General features: G+C 43.6%; 1 protein-coding gene across 1 annotated transcript in view; it reads right to left on the reverse strand.

The window, feature by feature from the left end:
- Positions 1–8,802: 8,802 nt before the first annotated feature.
- The window catches only part of abhd17c (abhydrolase domain containing 17C, depalmitoylase), a 72,665-nt gene continuing 56,736 nt past the window's right edge, over positions 8,803–24,731 (reverse strand). Inside the window, exon 3 of the mRNA XM_084007353.1 lies at positions 8,803–12,516. Coding sequence (XP_083863479.1) covers positions 12,297–12,516 — 220 coding nt within the window. The 3' untranslated portion in view covers positions 8,803–12,296. The remainder of the gene's footprint in view (positions 12,517–24,731) is intronic.

Raw genomic sequence — 24,731 nt, forward strand, 5'->3', positions numbered from 1 at the left:
AATTGACATTTTAACCAATTTTAAAACCACTATTTTATGCTACACTTTTAAAACCTGGTGGTTTTTACCTACATGTTTTAACAAAGTAAACAAATTCAGTTGTCTGATTCCTGGATTGTAAAATAATACTTCACCCATTTGCATTAAGCTTTGTATGGTTAGAAACCCGGTAGGATTTTTGAATGGTCGTGCATCATTTCCTCATTTTCCCCAGAGATGGGAGATCTCCGTATTACTATTCTGAAAAGAGCTGCTTTGGTTAGCGGGAGTAAGACTACAACACTAGTTCCTCTTGTTTTCAACCCGCCTATAGGGGGAAGGACCCACTGAGAATACAGACCTGTTACAGTCCAGTGGTGGGACCCACTGAGACTACAGAACTGTTACAGATCAGTGGTGGGACCCACTGAGACTACAGACCTATTACAGACCAGTGGTGGAACCCACTGAGACTACAGACATATTACAGATCAGTGGTGGGACCCACTGAGACTACAGACCTATTACAGATCAGTGGTGGGACCTCACTTCAGACTCGGGATGTGAGCGGAGCTGGATCGGTCCTTTTATAATAAAAATGCTGCTTTGCGCTCTGTCCAAAATCCTCTGGCCGCTGCTGGCCCCAGCCACTGGCCCCAGCCACTGGGCCCAAGCCACTGGCAGGCTGCTCACTCACGCTCACATGTGCCGATCCAGAGACGTCGCTTCTTGAAAAAAATGTAAAGCCATGCGTGTTGTATTACGACATGATGACGTATGTACAAGAGGCATTCGGCAATGCCGCTGGCTTCCGGTCGAGTGAATGTAGTAGTCGTGTCTCTCCGTGCTCTCACAGTTATTGAATTGCCAGATTTAGACAACTCTGCCATTCTAACTTATTTGACATGAATAAATAAGGACTACAGAAACAAACTGTGCCCACCAAGATGACTTCTAAATCTGCAAAATCCTCCAGAAAACTGGAACATTCTGACGCTTCTTTGGCTAGCATCGACAATACCACTTTGGCTAATGTGGCGAAGTTCGGAGTGTTTTTTTTTTTAATGTAAATAAGGGGGGGAAATAAAGATAACTGAGGAAACTAACTTAGAGATCAACAACGCCACCTGGGGACTTGCATCCCAGGATATGAAATAAACAAATTTACTCAAGGACACAGATTTGAGACTGATGAGGCAGAGATGGGGTAAATGAAATAAATGTTTTATTTTGTTAATAATATTGTAAAGGAAACCAAAAAAAAAAGGAAAACTAAAAAGGATTTCAAACAGTAAAAGAAAATATATTTTATTAACAAAATGCAATCAAAACAAATCCAACTATGATACTAAACATAAATGAAATTAAATATAATGAACTAAAATCATGGGGCTGGGGCCTCAATGGGAGAGGCTACTGGAGATAACCACCACTTTACTACTCTGGGGACAACACATGCACTAAAAGAGCCCCAGCACCAACTTGCATGCAATAATGGTGAGGTTCCACGATGACTAGCCTCCCACCTGAGGGCACCCAGGCCACCTTGAATATTAATAAAAACAAAACACTTGCTGAAACAAAGAAAATCAAGAGTTAACGAAAAACGAACAACCCAATTGATGAGTAAATGATCTCAAAACAAACTTAAACAGAAAGAAAAGCAAACCTAATCAAAAACAAAGTAAAACAGAACAGCAGCAGGTGAACCTAAAAACACAAAAGGCACACGTTAGTGGTGGAAACAACTTTAAGCTACATGGAAACAAAATGGGGGCACTACTCACCACCTCCAGCAATCGACCACCACCAGGAACCAGCAAGAGGCCAAATTGAGCCAGCTGAGGCCTTTTACCACACCTTGGCAGGGGGAGGAGCTAAGGGAGGCGTTTGGCTGGACTACCAGGATGCGCTCAACAGCTCACTGTGCTTCACTACACTAACATGCTGGCAGAGTTCTGGGTGGATTTACTGACTGGCCCAAACTCGCTTTCTGTCTGGTTTGAACAAGCTGGCAGCGACTCAAAATTAGACGGAATGCATGCCACAGTGACCGTGCGGCCAGGAGCAGCACATTTCTGCCCTGAAATCTGGGATGTACCAACTACAGAGCCTGGAGTCAACGCTACAGGGCTCTCAAGTTTTTAACTGAGTACAGCGTGAGATTTTGGCTGAGGCTGCGGCATCAGCGCGGGGGGGGGTTGTGGCAAGCGATCGCTGAGCAGCTTGGGATTGGGGACGTACTGCAGAGGGGTGAGAGAGAAATCCGAATGTTTCATCATTCATGGTCGTAGTAAATATTACTGCTTTGTACATGTTGTGAAGTCCCAGACACACCGGGAAACTAAACGGCTTATACCTTTATACCTTAGTTATACCTAGTTTATACCTTTACCCGGAGGGGGATGTTCCCATTCATTGTCTATGTAAGAAGCCGCGCAATACCTTCGCGTCACGGCGAGTTTCGAGAGACGGGGCGCTGCCTCCCGCAAGCTCTCGAAAATCTTTTAAACTGACCGTTGTCGATATAAAATAAAGACAGATTCAGCAACTGCAAAGCTTATTTCTCGCCTAAAATGTTTTCAGAAACACATTTCGGTGAACTATTTTTGTAAAATAAGAGAAAATGTTTTTAACTATCCCGGTAATTTGTCTATGTGACAAATACTAGATGTGGTGTGCGAGCGTGTGAACAGGTTGAAATGCGTGTCTCACACCCAATGCGTGAGACTTGAGAGCCCTGACGCTAACCGCGACTTGGAGGGGAGAAGCAGCTGTAACCTTCATCTCTTGGGGGTACCTGAAGCAGTCGAGGGCCCCTGACCATCCGTATTCTTCTCCAAATTCCTGGTTGACATAATGGGAAAAGATATGCTAACATCCCCTCCAGAGCTCGACAGAGTCCATCGTGCACTCAGGCCAAAGCCAAGTCAGGGGGAGAAACCCAGGGCCGTGATAATATGCTTCCACAAATTCCAGACGAAGGACCTGGTAATCAGTGCAGCCCGGAAGAGGCAAGTTCAAGTGCAAGGACAGTCTGGTTTTCATTTATGAAGATTACTGCCCCGAAGTCATGGAGCAGCGTGCCAAGTATAAGGAGGTAATGCATCAGCTTTTCCTTCGCAATCTCAAGCCTTCACTGCTGTACCCGGCACGACTGTTCATCACTACAGAAAGCGGACATAGACTGCATCTCTCATCGGCTCCTGTCCACATACCAGAACCGCAACAAACAGATAACCGAGGACGCCGCTATTCAAAGTCATATCCAGGCTACGCACATTAGCATCAGGGCGCCGGGGCTACTGGAGCTAGCGCTATGCTACGCTGCCCCATTTGAACTATGCTGGACTGTTTCGGGACCACAGGGACGCTTAGACCCACTTATTCTCATTATATTATTGTGATGAGATTGTGTGCCAAAGGTCCCAATTTACAAGGTAACGTCATGTGTTAAACCTTACTTCTTTTCTTATAATATTAAGAGTTAACATTATGTTTGGGCAGTCTTGTTTCCTGTCTGAAGTTGTTTGCTGTCTCTTGGCTCGAGATTTATAAATGTTAATTTGAGAGTTTATGTTTAAACCCCACTACTGTGTGCTGGGGGATTGCTTTGAGTTTGGGGGGACTCTATCAGAGTGCATAATGCCAAGCACTCATGTGATGGATGTCTTCACAATTGGTTCGGTAGGCTTCGGGTTGTTGTTTTTTGTTTGTTTTCTGCAGAGTAGGGTGGGGTGTGAATCTGGTCCCAGCAGTTACCAGCTCTTTCATTCTGTCAGTGAACTCCATGAGAGGGGAGGAGGAGGAAAGTGTGGCTGTAGAGAAGGGTGACCTGGATGGGGTTTGGGGAGGGGAGGAAGGTAAATTTGTTGGTGAGGTGGGAGGTGGGGACACTTCCACTCTGCACTGATATCTGACATGGTCAAAGCTCTCTTCAGGCGGGGGCCGAACAGGCTCTCTTTCAGGGCTTGTTTTGTTTTGGCTTCTTCATGTTGGGATTTAGATTTCTCTTGTCTCGTGTCCTTGGCAGAGGGAACAGATGGGTGATGCAGGAGATAAAATAGGTTAGAGATTTTATTCCCAGCCTATTTAGGCACAGTCCATTTGCTTTAAAAAGATGGTTGGTGATCCCAGAAAACGTTTAAATTGTCAATAAAAAATGAACTGAACAGACTGTTGAGACTCAAAAGTCTCGAGAATTTCTTTACTCCTTTTACGACTGGTGGCAGAGGCCCACTGATGGACACTTCCATATTCAGTCAGCCTACTGTGTTTAGCAGATCAGTAAAGTCTTGCTTCAGTACTTCAGACTTGTTTTCCTCTCATTTCAAATACCATGTCCTTGGGGAAGCATACAACGTTGGTGTTTTTACTGCAAAAGCTCACATCTTTAACAGCAGAGTCACCCACAATCAGAATCTCAGGCCCAGTCGTTAGCTTTCCCTGTAGCCTTTTACTCTCTGAGTTTCTTTCAGCTCTTACCCCTAGATGGAAAACTATCCAGATTGTTAGACAGGGATCCGGGATCCTGCAGCTGGGGAGCAAATCTGTCTAGTCATGAAATGTCCTCATTCCTAAATATTCCACAGTCAACTGTCAGTGGGATTATAACAAAGTGGAAGCGAATGGGAACGACAGCAACTCAGCCAAGAAGTGGTAGGCCACGTAAAATGCGGGGTCAGCGGATGCTGAGAGGCATAATGCGCAGAGATCGGCAACTTTCTGTCAATCACTACAGACCTCCAAACTTCATGTGTCCTTCAGATTAGCTCAAGAACAGTGTAGAGAGCTTCATGGAGTGGGTTTCCATAGCGATCAGCTGCATCCAAGCCATACATCAGCAAGTGCAATGCAAAGCGTTGGATGCAGTGGTGTAAAGCACGCCGCCACTGGACTCTAGAGCAGTTGAGACGCGTTTTCTGGAGTGACCAATCATGCTTCGCCATCTGGCAATCTGATGGACGAGTCTGGGTTTGGCGGTTGCCAGGAGAACGGTACTTGCCTGATTGCATTGTGCCACGTGTAAAGTTTGGTGGAGGGGGGATTATGGTTTGGGGTTGTTTTTCAGGAGCTGGGCTTGGCCCCTTAGTTCCAGTGAAAGGAACTCTGAATGCTTCAGCATACAAAGAGATGTTGGACAATTCCATGCTCCCAACTTTGTGGTAACAGTTTGGGGATGGCCCCTTCCTGGTCCAACTGACTGTGCACCAGTGCACAAAGCAAGGTCCATAAAGACATGGATGAGAGAGTTTGGTGTGGATGAACTTTACTGGTCTGCACAGAGTCCTGTCCTCAACCCGATAGACCACCTTTGGGATGAATTAGAGTGGAGACTGAGAGCCAGGCCTTCCCGTCTAACATCAGTGTGTCACCTAACAAATACACTTCTGGAAGAATGGTCAAAAAGTCCCATAAACATACTCCTAAACCTTGTGGAAAGCCTTCCCAGAAGAGTTGAAGCTGTTATAGCTGCAAAGGGTGGACGGACGTCATATTAAACCAGGGGTGCCCAACTCCGGTCATGGAGAGCCACTGTCCTGCATGTTTTAGGTTTCTCCCTGCTCTAACACACCTGATTCGAATGATTTTCAAACCTGTGACAAGCTTCAGTTTCTTGATAACGAGCACATCATTAGAATCAGGTGTGTAAGAACTGAGAGAAACCTAAAACACGCAGGACAGTGGCTCTCCAGGACCAGAGTTGGGCACCTCTGTATTGAACCCTTTGGATTAAGAATGGGATGTCACTTTATATGCGAGTCAAGGCAGGTGAAAAATACGTAGAGAAAGACGTAGTTCAGAGTTGCACTAACTGGGAGTAAATTATGGTCCATTTAATCGAATAGACCATAAAGTATAGAGGATGCTTTAGGGGCGGGGCTATCCTGCGAGTGACTGGTCTTTACTTCGCTTCCAATGCAGTCAGCTACTAAGATGACTTTAACACTCTCAACTCAACTTTATATAGCACTTTACAACAACCGTAGTTGAAAACAAAGTGCTGTACAGAGACATAAAACAATTTAAAAACACTAAAATGAATAAAACAGACAGTAAAACAGGTGTTACATTGTTTAAAAACAATTAGAAACGATAAAACAATAAATCAAAGCAGGGCAATAAGAAAAATAAAAAACACTAAAACAGGAGTAAAGTCTCATGTGGAGTTGAAAGCCAGGGAGTAAAAATGGGTTTTAAGATTGGTTTTAAAAATGGACAGTGAGGAGGCTTGTCGAATGTAAAATGGTAGCTCGTTCCAAAGTTTTGGGGCAGCAGTGGAGAAAGCTCTGTCCCCTCTGAGCTTCCTTTTGGACCTCGGTACCTCCAGGAGCAGCAGGTCGGCTGACCTGAGGCACCGAGCAGGAGAGTAGGGTTTAAGGAGCTCAGAGAGGTAAGGGGGGGCGAGACCATTTAAAGACTTAAAAACAAATAAAAGAATCTTAAAATTGACTCTAAAGTGCACAGGCAGCCAGTGGAGGGAGGCCTGGATTGGAGTTATGTGCTCCCTCTTACGTGCTCCAGTTAGGAGGCGAGCAGCTGCATTTTGCACCAGCTGGAGGCGTGCAAGGGAGGACTGGCTGGCTCCAAAATAAAGTGCACTACAGTAATCCAGCCGAGATGTTATGAAGGCGTGGATTACTGTCTTAAAGTGCTTTTGTGCAAGAAAAGGCTTCACCTTTGCCAGCTGCCTAATCTGAAAGAAGCTGGACTTCACTACTGAACTGACTTGCCGATCCAATTTAAAATCACTGTCCATTTTAAAACCCAAGTTTGTGACTGTTGACTTTACATAGTCTGTCAAAGGGCCCAAGACAAGAGACGAGAGCAGCTGGGGCCAAACACCATCACTTCTGTTTTATTTTCATTAAAATTTAAAAAGTTCAAGGCCATCCAGGCTTTGATGTCTTCAAGACATGACAGAAGAGGTGTGAGGGAGAAAGCATTTGTTTTGTTCAGAGGCACATATATCTGGCTATCATCTGCGTAGCAATGAAAAGCAATGCCATGCTTTCTCAGGATGGAGCCTAGGGGCAATAAATACAAAGAAAAAAGCAGCGGCCCTAAAATGGACCCCTGTGGAACCCCATACAGCAGTGGAGCAGAGCTGGACTCCAAATTTTTAATGCTTACCCTCATGCTTCTGTCAGCCAGATATGATTTTAACCACTCCAGAGCAGTATTACGGATGCCCACTAGGCGGTGTAACCGAGCCAATAAGGTATTGTGGTCCACAAAGTCAAAGGCTGCAGTTAGGTCCAACAGAACAAGAATTACTTGGTCACCAGAGTCATTAACACTGTTGTGACGTTCAGCTGTGACGTTGACCTTGAATTATGAAGCCATTAACAAGGCTTTAACAGCTTAATCTATTAATAGTTGTCACATCATAATAGATCATACTTATCATACTATACGTTGTTCAGGATGGTACTACCACCTTATCGCAACAATACGGATGGCATTTTAATATCATAACTCATGTAAAACTACTTCTACTTACTATCAAGAAGCAGGGAAAACTACTAGATAACAGCCTAGTAGTTGTAGGTTATGGACATGTGGAATAAGAGGAAGCCGAGAGGAATTAAAAAAAGGTAAACAAAGAGGACGGCGCTTGTGTGGAATATTACATTTAAGCAGAAACATTAACATTAAAGATTTAATATGGAACATAAAACACTTGAAACCATAGTTTATCATCATAGGATACATGCCTGGTTTATTATTATGATGATTACACACCTGGTTTATTATTATTATTATTATTATTATTATTATATTACACACCTGGTTTAAACATCCATCCATCATTATCCATCATTATCCTGTATTTAGGGCCAGGGGGGGGGGGGCTGGAGCCTGTCATTGGGCGAAGGCAGGGTACACCCTGGACAGGTCGCCAGTCTATCACAGGGCCAACATATAAAGACAGACAACCATTCACGCTCACATTCACACCTATGGGCAATTTAGAGTCACCAATTAACCTATCCCCATCCTGCATGTCTTTGGACTGTGGGAGGAAGCTGGAGAACCCGGAGAGAACCCACGCTTACACAGGGAGAACATGCAAACTCCACACAGAAGGAACCCGGGCCGACCCGGGAATCGAACCCAGGACCCTCTTGCTGTGAGGCGAGAGTGCTACCCACTACACCACCATGCAGCCCGGTTTAAACATCAACCAGTTAATTTAATTTAGCTTATTGAAGTAAATAAATGGTTTGACAGGTCCGTCTGGTCTGGGATAATAAGAGTCTGGAAGACGTTCAAATCAGGCTGTAAAACGTGAAATAAAAAACACTTTTAGATCATATATTTAGTGTCATCAAAGTAGAGTGACATGCTAAGTGCTGTCCCATTGTATTTACCATGTCAAGCCCTCACAGCCTCTCACACCACTCACCATCTACCAGGTGACGTCAGTAAAGTCCCTGAAGGTTCAGGGCTCAGACCTTAGAGGGGACGTTGGGATTTGGCCTCAGAGTTTTTCTTTCTCGCCTTTCTAGCCCTGTTCTCAGGAGTCATCAATACAGCAATTCTATTCTACTGTGTTTAGCTTTAAGCCTAGCTCAATCAGATACCACATCACCTTCCACTAGATGTGGAATGAGCTTATTGAGCGTAATAAGCTACATTTAGAATGCCATATGCATATTTCCAGTTATTTTGGTGAGAGTAACTTCAAAGTAATGCAATAGTAGTGTAGTGCCTTACATTTCAAATACAGTAATTTTTAATTATAATGTAACAAATTACTTTGAAATGACAGTAACAAGTAATAGATAATATATTACGTTATTAAAAAAACGTTTCCAACACTGGTGACTAATGACTGCATGCTAACAAGAACCTAGATAATGATTGATTGAACATTTGTAGTTTAAATGGCCGTATTTTGAGTGCTTTACCAGCAAGGATTTAATGTACATTACAACAGAGAACTGAAGATAGGATATTCATCTACTGACTGACTTGTTATTGTTATCAATTTATCAAAGGTTACAATGACAGGGAATAAAGCAACATTTGACCTTTGGATTTGTTTTCTCTAAGTAAGGTAAGTATTGTTTGGTATTGGTGCTGAAGTTTTTTTTGTTTTTTTTAATTTTTTTTACCATTAACAAATATAACCATGACCAAATACATAAATATGTCATCACTGCCCTTCACAAAAACAGACATTATCCTTTACAAATTGTGAAAAAAATTACTTAATTTACCTATGCCTACATCTAGCTGCTCATCTCAAAGCACTACAAGTAAAACATCTGCTTGCAAATACACCACTAAGAAAATGAGAGTGAAGCAACCCTTCACTTCTAACACATGTCTAACACAGATACAATAAGGTCAGACACACACTTCCATGCATCCTTTATTTCATAATAAGCATTAAAACATCCAGTGCTGCCAACACACGTACGACAATCTGCTTCACGGCATGTTTAAGGCTCATTTTATTACACACTATTACCTAAATCTGATTCTACTAGCATCATCTGCCTTTCATTTGCATATGTGATTCCAGTGTTAAAGCAATTAGAGTAGACGGCCCTGTGTTTAGGGCTAATATGTAAAGAGAAGATATCGAAGTATTACAGAGGATTGGAGACAGTGTCCATGTATCTACATTTAGACTGTAAAACATCTGTATCAAAACAAGGATCAGGACCAAAGCAGGACCGTTGTGTCCTTTAAAAATAGGAGCTAGATGAAGTTCACCAGAAGTGATCGAGGCCTCGTTGACCAAAAACATCAGCTAGAATCAGAAAACACTTATACTCAACTGACAGACCACAGCAATACACAGATACCCCTCGAACACAATCCTCTGAAAACATATCCAGTCTGAGTGTTTCACTCCAACGGGAACTGTGTTTTTTAGTGTTTCACTTCACAAAAGTTAAAAGAACAATAATGATTGAAATACAGTTGATACAAGTTGAAATATCCATGACTAGGGGAGTTGATTTGCATGCGTTGCTCACTTCCACAGATATTCCATTGATGCGCGTTCTGTCAGATGTCTTTGGAGTTCAAGCGAAACGCTCACAGCGCACGGACGCCGCCGCCGTTGTTGGTGGTAAAAGATGGCGTCCCTCTCCGACCGCAGGCAGGAACACATGGCTGACAAAAGGGGACGACAGCGGTCAGGAGGAGTTTGGTGCGACAGCCTCGCCGTCATTTCAGTATTCCCCAAACTGTCTGGCTTTCACAGTGATTGACTGATTGATTTTTCTGATGAATAGCAGCAGTTATCAGTCGCCCTGAAGACCACGTAAGCCCTGCTGGAGTCCACAGGACCGGGTGAACGAACATAAGGCTTCATTTGTAGTGTGAAATGACGGATCACGTAATATTTTATCACATGGAGCAGAGTTCAGGTAAATCCAGCTCCATGCTTCAGTTTACAGTACCAGGTCAAGTGTTTGTTTCAATCAAGTCTCATAGTGTGTTCACACCAAACGGCAAGCATTTCATTTGCGCGGCACAAAGTCAATTACTATGATTACATTACGTTTGTGAATAAATTGCCTGGAGATCTTCGTCCTAACATTGCTGGATCAGAACTCGAGGAACCAAACGTCGTCTCCTGTGTCTATGGTCCCCCAGAGGTCTACATAGCTCACATTAGTCCAGAGACCAGACTATGTGGAGAAACCAGAGACTGTCTGTGGTCCAAACAACAAGGTCTCTGCTATATTTATGTCTAGATGACCTTATTTGGAGTGTTGATGGAGCACGATTTCACACTTTTTACTGATCACCATCATGATGGAGTTATTTCAGCATCCATTTCATTGGGTTATTGATATTAAATCACAGCACAGCACCTCTGGATGACATGAACTCGGACAGGACTGTGTTTGGTTACCTGGTGGATCTAATTTTTCAGCCATGATGGATAAAATGTTTTAGCTTCTACATCGAGGTAAGGTAAGGTAAGGCAAGGCACCCCCCCCCCCTCACTTTGTGATGTGAATAAATAGTCATGTCTGGTGTGAACACGACATTATACCACATGATCTCCAGCTAAGAGTCTAGCCCTGATGCCTGCTACTCTCTCTTCTATGGAGGTGAGATTCTGTATCCCCGAAATTTGGGATATTCACTGCTGTGTTGTTAGTGGTTAAGGTACAAACTTGGTGTGATACAATAAATAAATGAAAATTTTGATGCATACACAATATAACTGATAATTAGACTGTGGATCATGTCAGGGACTTTCTGGACTTGAAAATTTGACAAAAATATGTTCTTCACGGTACAATTCAACAAGGATCAAAATAATACTAGTCTCCATTGACTGCTGTGCATATTTATTCTGAAATAAGGTCCCATGGGGGACATAGGGGCGGGACTTAAACTCCATTTGCTACAGCCTTTTCATGGAGTATCATATTATGTTGCTGTTATGAACAGCAAAACACATTCTAAAAGTTGCTGTGTGTACGCTGAATCTACCAGTGGCTCCAAAAATAATAGTATGTCTTTGTGCCAGTAAGTAAATTGCTCGATTTCAAAATGAGGTCATCTTCCTGTATGAGAGAGTAGCATGAATCAGGACTACAAGGACCAGATGTGCAGGGCCACATTCTGGTTAACAGCATCTAAACATACACAGACCAGACACCAACTGAAAAATAAAACTCTACCTGCAATTAAGAAAAAACATGGAATGCAGATAACATAAGAAATCAACATATTCATATTTCCAAAAACAGACGAGTCATTACCTGAAAATATCTGCACATCAAAAGTGCTTTTGTTTGGTAAACCCTGAATGGTAACTTAAAAATACAGAAAAAGTAAAAAATGTAATTGTATCTCGAGGTGCAAAATCGATACTTCTTCACCTTGTATAAAAGAATACAAATATCAAGCCTGACAAAGATTGCAAAGAGTTGGTGGAAAGAAAAGCAAGGAAACAGGGAAACAACTGAAGGTCAGAGTGAGAGACAGAGTCTGAGTGAGTAGAGGAGGGGAAGAGACGTGAATTCAGATTTGAGCAGCGAGTGCAAACACCGCCTTGGTCTGGGCGCTTTGGCAAACTGTATCCACATGTAGGAGCAGCAGCCAGGCTGCCAGGACACAGTACTCATGTTAGGCCAAAGCTTCACTCCGGGCCAGTACTGGACTCTCACCTGCACCTCAACAATCTAAAACCTCCTCCTCATCCAGTCCACTACACATCCCTACCCTGAAATGGCTCCAACTCCAGGGGAGAACAGCTGACTCTAGTTCTGCCCCGATGCTAAGAGAGGAAGATAATATGGAGGTGGCTTCTTTAGTGCCCCCGCCCCCTCCCCTCAGGAGGTGGGAAGCTCAAAGGAGATGAACTGCTTGAGTCTCTCCAGGTACTGGGTGTACAGTTCAATGTCATTGTGGCCGGCTCCCTCCACCCACAGGGGCTCGACGGCACGGGGGCAGCGCTCATACATGGCCAGGCCATGGGAGAAGTCGATCACCTCGTCTTCTGTGCCGTGGATCACCAGCACCGGGGATGCCACCTTGGACACCTTGTCAATACTGTGGAGGAAAGGCAGACAGAGATTTGTATTTGTATTTGTTCCAAACAAGTTAAAGACATAAAATAAGAATAAAAAACAACAAAAATCGAAATTAGACAATTAGACATTCCAAGCAATATTTGCAGAGCAATGAAAATCATAAAGCAAAATTGAAATGTCCAACAGCTTTTTTTTTCTTTTTCTTTACAGTTTGGAAAGGAGTGAAAAGAATAACTTATTTACTCTCACCCCTTCTCCATAACCCTCATTCCATATTAATAATTGATTAATTAATTAATAATAATAATTAATATTAGTACCATTGCTTGTAATAATAATAATAATGTATCAATAGTAATTCAGTGTATTATCAATAACATACTAATTATTATATTAGACCATAGACACATTTAACCATAGACGTACCCTAGACATTTTTAGACATGCATACAGACATACAAGTCATATGCATGAAGTAACCCGAAAATAATAAGATTAATAATAATAATAATAATAATAATAATAATAATAATAATAAGTAAATAAATAAACATTAACCCCTGTTTATCAACCATCCCCTTCATCCCTGTACCTTGCGAAAAAAAAAAGTTTTTTGTATGTTATTTTGAACTGGTTCATGTTTGGACATTGTTTAACTCCACATTCAAACTATTCCACAATCCTACTCCACAGACCGAAATACAAAAGGTTTTTCTGGTCGTGCGGACTCTTTGTACCTATATTCTTCTTAGATTATAATCCTCCACTCGCTCATTGAATCATTTTTGTATATTTCCAGGTAAGTTTTTATTATTTTATTAAGGACAAGTATGGCAGACATACATTTGAAGAGCAACCAAACCACCAAACCAGCTGAAAAACAATGTTTCTGTGGATTTAGTAATGTTTTAGTTTTAGTGTATATATATATATATATATAACCTCACCGGCCACTTTATTAGGTACACCTGTCCAACTGCTCGTTAACGCAAATTTCTAATCAGCCAATGACAGGGCAGCAACTCAATGCATTTAGGCATGTAGACATGGTCAAGACGATCTGCTGCAGTTCAAACCGAGCATCAGAATGGGGAAGAAAATTGATTTAAGTGACTTTTAACGTGGCATGGTTGTTGGTGCCAGACGGGCTGGTCTGAGTATTTCAGAAACTGCTGATATACTGGGATTTTCACACAGAACCATCTCTAGGGTTTACAGAGAATGGTCTGAAAAAGAGAAAAAATCCAGTGAGCGGCAGTTCTGTGGGCACAAATGCCTTGTTGATGCCAGAGGTCAGAGGAGAATGGCCAGACTGGTTCGAGCTGATAGAAAGGCAACAGTAACTCAAATAACCACTCGTTACAACCGAGGTATGCAGAAGAGCATCTCTGAACGCACAACACGTCGAACCTTGAGGCGGATGGGCTACAGCAGCAGAAGACCACACCGGGTGCCACTCCTGTCAGCTAAGAACAGGAAACTGAGGCTACAATTCGCACAGGCTCACCAAAATTGGACAATAGAAGATTGGAAAAACGTTGCCTGGTCTGATGAGTCTCAATTTCTGCTGCAACATTCGGATGGTAGGGTCAGAATTTGGCGTCAACAACATGAAAGCATGGATCCATCCTGCCTTGTATCAACGGTTCAGGCTGTTGGCGGTGGTGTAATGGTGTGGGGGATATTTTCTTGGCACACTTTGGGCCCATTAGTACCAATTGAGCATTGTGTCAACACCACAGCCTACCTGAGTATTGTTGCTGACCATGTCCAACCCTTTATGACCACAGTGTACCCATCTTCTGATGGCTACTTCCAGCAGGATAACGCGCCATGTCATAAAGCGCGAATCATCTCAGACTGGTTTCTTGAACATGACAATGAGTTCACTGTACTCAAATGGCCTCCACAGTCACCAGATCTCAATCCAATAGAGCACCTTTGGGATGTGGTGGAACGGGAGATTCGCATCATGGATGTGCAGCCGACAAATCTGCAGCAACTGCGTGATGCTATCATGTCAATATGGACCAAACTCTCTGAGGAATGTTTCCAGTACCTTGTTGAATCTATGCCACGAAGGATTAAGGCAGTTCTGACAGCAAAAGGGGGTCCAACCCGGTACTAGCAAGGTGTACCTAATAAAGTGGCCGGTGAGTGTGTATGTATATGTATATACACTCAACAAAAATATAAACGCAACACTTTTGTTTTTGCTCCCATTTTTCATGAGATGGACTTAAAGATCTAAAATTCATTCCAGATACACAATATTACCATTTCTCTCAAACATTGTTCACAAATCAGTCTAAATGTGTGATAGTGAGCACTTCTGCTTTGCTGAGATAATCCATCCCACCTCACAGGTGTGCCACATCAAGATGCTGATCTGACATCATGATTAGTGCACAGGTGTGCCTTAGACTGTCCACAATAAAAGGCCACCCTGAAATGTGCATTTTTTTGCTTTATTGGGGGTCTGGGGACTCAGAACCAGTCAGTATCTGGTGTGACCACCATTTGCCTCATGCAGTGCAACACATCTTCTTCGCATAGAGTTTATCAGATTGTCAATTGTGGCCTGTGGAATGTTGGTCCACTCCTCTTCAATGGCTGTGCGAAGTTGCTGGATATTAGTGGGAACTGGTACACGCTGTCGTATACGCCGGTCAAGCACATCCCAAACATGCTCAATGGGTGACATGTCCGGTGAGTATGCTGGCCATGCAAGAACTGGGACATTTTCAGCTTCCAAGAATTGTGTACAGATCCTTGCAACATGGGGCCGTGCATTATCTTGCTGAAACATGAGGTGATGTTCATGGATGTATGGCACAACAATGGGCCTCAGGATCTCATCACGGTATCTCTGTGCATTCAAAATGCCATCAATAAAATGCACCTGTGTTCTTCGTCCATAACAGATGCCTGCCCATACCATAACCCCACCACCACCATGGGCCACTCGATCCACAACATTGACATCAGCAAAGCGCTCACCCACACGACGCCACACACGCTGTCTGCCATCTGCCCTGAACAATGTAAACCGAGATTCATCCGTGAAGAGAACACCTCTCCAACGTGCCAGACGCCATCGAATGTGAGCATTTGCCCACTCAAATCTGTTACGGCGACGAGCTGGAGTCAGGTCAAGACCCCGATGAGGACGACGAGCATGCAGTTGAGCTTCCCTGAGACGGTTTCTGACAGTTTGTGCAGAAATTGTTTGGTTATGCAAACCAATTGTTTCAGCAGCTGTCTGAGTGGCTGGTCTCAGACGATCTTGGAGGTGAACCTGCTGGATGTGGAGGTCCTGGGCTGGTGTGGTTACACGTGGTCTGCGGTTGTGAGGCCGGTTGGATGTACTGCCATATTCTCTGAAACGCCTTTGGAGACGGCTTATGGTGGAGAAATGAACATTCAATGCACAAGCAACAGATCTGGTTGACATTCCTGCTGTCAGCATGCCAATTGCACGCTCCCTCAATGCTTGTGGCATCTGTGGCATTTTGCTGTGAGACAAAACTGCACATTTCAGAGTGGCCTTTTATTGTGGGCAGTATAAGGTACACCTGTGCACTAATCATGATGTCAGATCAGCATCTTGATGTGGCACACCTGTGAGGTGGGATGGATTATCTCAGCAAAGCAGAAGTGCTCACTATCACACATTTAGACAGATTTGTGAACAATGTTTGAGAGATATGGTAATATTGTGTATCTGGAATGAATTTTAGATCTTTAAGTCCATCTCATGAAAAATGGGAGCAAAAACAAAAGTGTTGCGTTTATATTTTTGTTGAGTGTATATGCTGGACTAAGGTTTAGAAGCCTCGAGTTCAGCATTTTGGCCATCACCTTGGAATTTTAGCACCAAGTGAATGGAGTGACCATTATTTGGACTGTGGAGATGCGACGGGTGGATCTAATTCACACATTCACCCCAGCTACATGTTTAAGTAATGTAGACCAAGTCCACACTCACAGTGTAGGAATGAACATTCTTATCACTTGATAATTTATCTGATTCACCAGATTTGACAATATTCTGTTCATTTCAAGTCCAAAGAAGAGTTTACAGAGAATGAGGAGACATGACTGAAAGGATTGTCCCCGTCTCTTAAAGGGATAGTTTGGAATTTTGGACATAAGACCTATTTTCCAACTCAGCCGGTGTGTTCGAGACGTCTGGAGATGTTCTCAAGACATTTCATTCAGTTCTTCTAGTTGCCGATGTAGGGACCTCACCATCAGGACTACACAATGCGGCCTACACGGAGGCCCAGAAGCCTTCACATGCGGTCAGAACAAAGGGACAAAGGGGATAAAGAACTACAACAGCCATTTTGGTTTCACTTCTCACCAACGTGCAAAGTGCAATGTCACACAACTAGTGCCCTATTGGCTGACAACCACAGGTACCCCAGGGGGTCCCCGGGAGCAGCCGTGAGGTATAAAACCTGGCGCCGCCTTAAGAACTTTCTCTTCCATTGCAACACGGCGTTGCAACAGGAGGTGAGCTGTGTTGATAGAATAATATTTTTAACAAAACTAACCGTCGCATGAATCATCCATTTCTTGAGGGACTAGTTTCTCAGCAGCAGCGTCGGACTCAAAACTCTAAGACACGCTGCTTGGAATACAGCCGGTAAATACACACCTGAACACCGCCGATTTGTCGGCCCTTAAGCCCCCAAGGCTGTCTGAATAGCCCTTGAAGCTCACTCAAACACCGGGCAGCACACGGCCACGCGAATCCACACATGCAGACTCTCCGTCGGACTCAAAACTAAGACGCGCCGCCCGAAATAGGCAATCAAACCAGGCCAAATTGTCGGGCCTCATGCCCTCAGACCTGGGTGAAAAGCGCTTTGACCTCACGCAAATACCGGGCAGCCCACGGCCCAGCCAACCCACAATTACGCACCGCAAACCCAAACCTCTGCTCCGTCCGGAGAACCGTAAACCCTCGGACGTGTTGCCTTGCATTGACTTGCGCTAGCCATAGCACAAGCGAACTCGGCAACTAGAAGAACTGAATGAAATGTCTTGAAAATGTCTCCCGACGTCTCGAACACACCGGCTGAGTTGGAAAATAGGTCTTATGTCCAAAATTCCGAACTATCCCTTTAATGTGACCTCAGCTCTCTGTTCATGCAGCCTTTCTGATTGTTGGAGACGCTCTGTTCAGGTGTTTTAGTCCAAAATTATAAATGTATCGAAAAATTGGTGAGCGGAAACACCGTCTTGTGTGAAACATAGATGTCTTAATGCATCAGTTATATAAATGATGATCAGCTATGTCTTACAGCCTGGATGAATTGTGCAAAGCTCCAGTCCCTGCTGTGCATACAAATTCCTTACTAATCATCCTCAGCCATAACTAGGTACATCGTCCATGGTGCCCTGCTGTTCAGATAGAGGTTAGCTGGAGGATTAAGGCTGGGAAATCACTGAGAGCTAATTTCATTCCAGATGGAATTAAACTATTACTGTTCACTTCACAGCTGGGATGTACACTCAGAATTAAAGGCAGATGCGGCTGTCACACACATTCACATAATCTCTCCATCCAACATTAGTATGAATGTTACCGCAGAGCTATACAGAGCATTCTCTGCATAGCACACTTTACGGGAAATCGGAGGAGCACACAATTTCTCTCTTTATAACAACAATTTCTCTGAACAAACAAGTCGGGAAAGTGTGTAATTTGTTTGACAAAAAATGGCAACTGCTCAACAAGCAGAAATACATTTGCTACTGTAACCCTCACAAAATTTGCAATAATCAGGGTGAACTTTTCCGAGTGTTATCCCAATCCGCAGTAGCTATTTTAAGTCCAGTAGGGGGCAGTGATGGGGCAGCAGAGAGAAATAAACAACAGCGCCATGTTGATAGACAGAAGGCGAGGAAGAGAGGAGAGCGAGAGCCGAACGGCAGGAAGCTAACGAAGGGAAACTTATTACGCAGATAAGAAAGTATAAACACAGATATACGGAGCGTTAGTTCAATGATTCCTGTGATCAAAAAAGTTACAAGAAATACCTGGTTGAAGTTCTGCAAAGGATAATTGTGGTTGCATTCATTGTTTTTTTTTGCACCCCGTGATTTGTGAGAGAGGGAAAGATTGTTCGTTGACCAACCTCCCAAGGACAACGATAGCGGAGGACGTGCGAAAGAGCAGAAGACACGTGGCGAGTGTGCGGGCTCCCTAGTTGCCAAGAGGACTGATGTGTTCCATACTACTCTTCATCACATCGTACAGATAAGCACTGAGATCTCCCCACGCTTCTTTAAAGGAAAAAAACACACTACCCGGGTAGATGAACATTGGTTTAATTTGATTTGGTTTGTTATTTTTCTCAGAGCTCTGAACATTTTGTTTCTTCTTTTTGATTTTCTTTTGGCCTTCTCCTCGACCTGAGTTGGTTGATGGTTAAAGACATTTATTTTCCCAACTTAAAGGACAAATATGGGAAAAAACATAAGGTTGATCTGACTGACAAACTAAACTTACCTGACTTGTATGGACTAAGTGAATTGTGGATTATATAGGAACTGTTTTCGTTTCAATTTTACAAGTGAAAAGAACTAAGACTGTGATGTTCATCGTTACTGCTAAATAAATGCCGGCAATGTTTTGAATAATCTTAAGCAGGTGTCGTAGTATTTTCATTCCCCTACTTCCTCTTTGAAAAGTACCTTGATTAAAGGAGTCATCACCAGGAAATCGCAATTTCTCTTGTTAAAACATGCATATCTGTGTTTGACCTCAGTTGAAACTTGCCTGAAAGGCTGGAGTTTGAAAGTGGCGCCGTTTTTTCGCTTCTGCTCTTTTTCCGAACAGGAATAGCACACAAGGGTGTGCATTCCTAAAGCACGAGATTTTGATTCTGCGCCTTCGGTGACGTCACCGTGGCGGCTACTTGCATAAGCCCACCCCTCTTTCACCACCCAACCCCGCCCCGTCCGCTACCTGAAATCGCCGAAGCGCCGCCATTATGTTTTGGAGTCTGCATGCAGGCAAGCCCCCCCGGCTCTGTCCTTCCTGCGGCGAATCAACGCGCGCCTCATTACATATTATACAATGCACATCCGGACCAGTCAAAACCTCGCGCGTAATCTCGCGTGATAAAATCGCGGTACGAAAAAGGGTCAGAACAAGCTCAATGTTTGATTAAATTTTTTTTTTTTTTTTCTAATAAGTTTTACGAATTGATCCAAAGCGATCCAAGGGGGGCTGGATACGTATAAAACCAGGTTATGACTCCTTTAAGCACTTGTACATAAATAATTTCACAGTGTGCTAAAGCTAGTGCTTACACTACATTTATTAAGAATAGTCTTTTTTTGGGTAGTACAATACAGAGTATGATGTCATAAACAAAGGCATGCACTGACTACACAAGCTTTACTGTATAGTGCTGTGTTCACACCAAACACAAAGCAAATGTTCACCTGTGTTACTTGCACATGTTGGACAGCTGGATCATTTGTGTTTATTCGCCTCACTTGTACTAGACGCGGGCTTACCTCCATGTAGACCCCACATATGTGTCATCCATCATGGCTGAAATCATCATTATTGTTGTTTCGTGTATGTTGAAGTCCCTGATTCAGCAGGAAACCAAACAGTCCTGTCCGAGTTCATGACATCATCCAGAGGTGGATTTCACCAAGGTGGATTCACTGGATCTAGTAAGACACACGTCTGCTGGTTTACCACAGCTGGAGGAACCCAGAATAAACTATTTAGCTGTGATTTAATATCAATAACCAGATGAAAAGGATGCTGAAATAACTCCATATTGATGGTGATCAATAAAAAGTCTCAAGTCATGCTTTGTTAGGTCTGTCTGCAAGACCACAAGCTAACTACTTTTAAAATGCTTGTTTTCTGAATGGAGTCTGGTTGATGGGCGTACGCTATGCTAACATTGTAGCTGCTCCATCAACACTCCAAGACACCAGAGACTGTCTGGGGGACCACAGACAGTCTCTGGTTTCTCCACATAGTTGGGTCTGGTCTCTGGACTAATGTGAGCTACTATCTAGACCTCTGGGGGACCACAGAGAGTCTCTGGTTTCTCCACATAGTCTGGTCTGGTCTCTGGACTAATGTGAGCTACTATCTAGACCTCTGGGGGACCACAGATAGTCTCTGGTTTCTCCACATAGTCTGGTCTGGTCTCTGGACTAATGTGAGCTACTATCTAGACTTCTGGGGGACCACAGATAGTCTCTGGAATTTAGCATATTTGCCTAATTTGTATTGCTTCATTCTTGTCTAGTGCATCTTATTAGGACCCAGACAGGTCTCAGCAAAACCCTGTCTCCTACATTCCCATACAAATAAACAACACTCTCAAATGTTTCCACGGAAACATATTGTCCACACCTCATTGAGGTCCAGCCAGCCCCCCTCAGCATGTGGTCTGGCCAAGCAGATCCATGTTGGAGGGCAGAGATTCGATAGTTAACAGGTCTTGGTGTGAATGGATGACAAAGGTTGCATTGAGAGAGTGTAACAAGCAAACAAGGTGCTGAATACAGTTGGATTGTAACAGCAAACTCAATCAAAACTGAACCACACAACTGTGTGCCTTTTTGTTTTTAGTAAGGTTGGCCCTCAGAAACAACAAAAGCTAAATCTTGGGGGAAAATAAACAACATTTTGTCACTATATTGACACATTTTGGTGTTGCTACCTTCATCAGGCCAAGTTTATATAGAGTCAAGAGTTTGTAATACCATGCCTGCTCTAAAAATGGTCCAATCATTTAGTCACATTAGAAACATCTAATCATCATTAGAAACGTCTGTTGCAAGGCTTGGAACATAGTGTGTCCTGCATAGGAAGGACAGACTATTGACTTTGGAAAGAATAGAAATTGAAAATAACAAAAACAAGTATTGATGGTGAGAAGTGTTAATTTAAAGAAATTTGTGTCAACCTTGAAAAACAACTCCAGACTGAAAACAAAAGTGGGCCAAACCCCAGCATCCCGCTTGATTGGAGAACTGCTGGTATATGCTGACAGTGGACTCCTGCTGGTTTCTACAGTGGTCCAACTGTGAAGCTCTGACACCAGATATTTTATCTTCCCACTCGGAAACAATTATTATCCAGGACTAAGAAATCTTGGTAAAACAACTGCAGTATGAAAATATGCAACCACACTAGTCCATGGTTATAACATGGTTATGAAAAATAAGCTATTATGAATAGGGTTGGGCATCGAGATCCGGTTCCAAATAGGAACCGGTTCCTAACCTCCGGTTCCGGAACCGTTAAGAAGCTGTTGGAATTGCGATCCTTTTTTTTCGGTTCTTAAACGTCCGCACTAGTTTGTTTGTTTTACTCCGCTCGCACTAGTTTGTTTGTATTACTCCGCCCGGCGTGCGGAGACTCCGCGATAGAACGATCAGTAACGAGTAGTCTAACATGCTACTATTGCCAAACCAGTAGTCAGATTAAAGTTACTTATCTAAATACACGGTGCGTTACTATTTCTGTCAGTAAAAAAAAAGATCTGCTTTCTTCGTGTGTCTCGGGGGTGACGTATGTTAGCCGACACCTTCACGGACGGTCGTGTGTAGTCGCTATACCGGAAGAAACGTAAACAATGGAGGGGGAGAGATACGCAGTTTCCAGCTGGAAATACAAGCATTATTTCGACTTCATCTCAGCAAAAGATGGCAACATAAAGGTTCGTTGTACACTCTGTGTTAACAACAAAGTGTTGTCTACTTTCAAGAATACAACGTCAAACTTGAAAAAACCTTTAGAGTCACAGCATGGCACAACCACATTAAAAGAGCAGGTCCCGTCCGGTGACGGTGAAAAGGCGCAGCGTGTTAATAAACAAGACGAGTTCTCGATTTCATGGAGCTCCTGCTAACTCAGTCTGTGCTGAAATGCGAGCGGAGTCTCTCTTGAGTGTTTAGTGGAGAAAGTCTCGCTGCTTGCTGGTGTTGGGGTTGTAGCAGGAGCAGATTTGGTTATCAACAGTTAACTATCAATATCAATATGATTATCGGTATTAATAATTATATTTAATATATTATCATGATATAATCATGAATAAACGGGGCACCACCCTGGGATCAGGGAAAAGATAACCTAAAACTGTATTCAGTCTCAATATAAAGGTTTTATACTCACATGCCAATCATCGTGATCATTAGCATGGAAGCATAAAAACAATCTAACAATTAAGAAGGGCGTGAAATTCAAGCACTAGCCTTCACAACCTGCTGTTATCCAGTGACATATACACAACAAGCACAAGAGACCGCTAGTTATAACATAATAAGATTTATTAAAATCAGTAATAATGATCACAATCAATAACACTGCAATTAACAAAGCCTTATTACCTAACTACCTAACACACAAAGCTAAGCTTAAACAAAGGGAGAGACACACGTGGAGTGTGTGTGTGCGTATGTGTGTGCGTGTGCGTGCGCGTGCATGTGCATGTGCGTGTGCGTGTGCGTGTGTGTGCGTGCGTGTCGAGAGAGAGGGAGAGATAGCCGTATGTAGCCACCAGATGTAGCTATGTCCCCTAGCGTCCGCCGGGAACAGCTGGCTCAGGACACGTGTGTGCGGCGTGTATGTGTGTGTGTGTGTGTTAGCGGGACACAAACAAAGAGAGAGAGAATGCGCGAGCGATATTCTGAGGCCCAGAAGCCGTGCCGCTATCACACGGGCTCGCGTGAATGAACTGGCGTTTATTCCGTGAGACCGGTCTTTTAACTGATAGTAGAGGCTTTCTGAGCTCACGAATATGGCGGAGGTTAGTCGAAAACACTGTTACAGAAATCAACCCAGCTGCGTGGGTACACGATCAGCATTCACATACAGCAGCACATGAACAAACGGACTCGGCGGTCCGCGATCAGAACTTAAAACACATTAACAAGAATTACAAGCATGTCCTACACTATCGAATCTCTGCTTCTGCCCAGACAAATAGCCTCTTACTTTTGTCGATGTGAGATGCGTCGATGTGAGGGTTTCGTCCCGTGCGGGGATGGCGTTCCTTGACGCCGGCAACGGAGGGTAGTTCTCGTGGGTGCTCGTTCAGCGCCGGATCCAATTGATTGAAGAAAACCGTTAGTAATTCTTCCTTCTGCAGGGACAATCGCGGGCTCGGCGATTTAGTCAGCTGATTTCAGACAAAGACGGGTCGAGTTATCCGTTCTGCTGGCAGCTGGGACGAAGAAAGTTTTTCTTCTTACCGTGGGGAACGGGAGAGTCGCGCTGTCGCGGTGGTCTCCTCGGGATCCAAAATGATAAACAAAAGAAAAATAAAACGAGTAGAGAAAAAGAGGGGTAAAACAGTCTGTTGCTCGTCCAGCGAGTTTGGGGGAAAGACTGCGGCCTAGGACAAAGGGAAACGCTGCAGACGTAATCTTCACCTCCTGGCGTAACGCAAGTTACTTTGGAGAGAGAAAGTTTTTCTGGTGGCCGCGGGATTTATAGCTCACGGCTGGTCCGGGGGACCCGCTGGAGTCCCATGCAGTTGCCAGCCAATGGGGCACCAGTTGTGACGTCAGATCTCGCGACCAGGTGGAGGTGACACTAAAATGGTGGTTTGTAGTTTTTTATCTCCCTTGTCCCATTGTCTGGCCGCATTGTGTAGGCTTTGTAGGCCGCATTGTGTAGTCCTAACGGTTAGGTCCCAACACTGGCCCCGCCCCCTCCCTTCATCATCACGCCGCTCATACTTTAGGACTGTGCTCATTTGTTTCATAAAACCAATCCTTGCTGCTCTAATGCCGGTTCAATATTCATAAAATGTTCATTCATGATGTTACTGCCATTACAATATGCAAACAATTATTTAAGTTAAGTGAAGTCAAGAGTACTACTTTTCAAAGTAACTGTGGCAACACTGGACATGTTGACCTGCACCTCAAAGAATCGGAATCGAGAATCGTTTAGAACAGGAATCAAAACAGAGGATCGGAATCGGGATCGGAATCGATAAAATCCAAACGATGCCCAACCCTAATTATGAATGATTTGCACCAATACAACACTATTGCAAATGGTGGGTTTGAGAGATAACACCGACATTACCCAGGAATAAATGGTATTTTTGTTAAAACTATATCTGAGGGCAAGTTTCTCATACCTAGATATGAAGATGATATTTGCCGTACTTCCCAGCCCTAATCGATATGGATATGCGATCGATACAGACTCAAACAGCTGGATCA

This window comes from Eutrigla gurnardus, assembly GCF_963514095.1.
Source record: "Eutrigla gurnardus genome assembly, chromosome: 1".
NCBI classification, from domain to species: domain Eukaryota; kingdom Metazoa; phylum Chordata; class Actinopteri; order Perciformes; family Triglidae; genus Eutrigla; species Eutrigla gurnardus.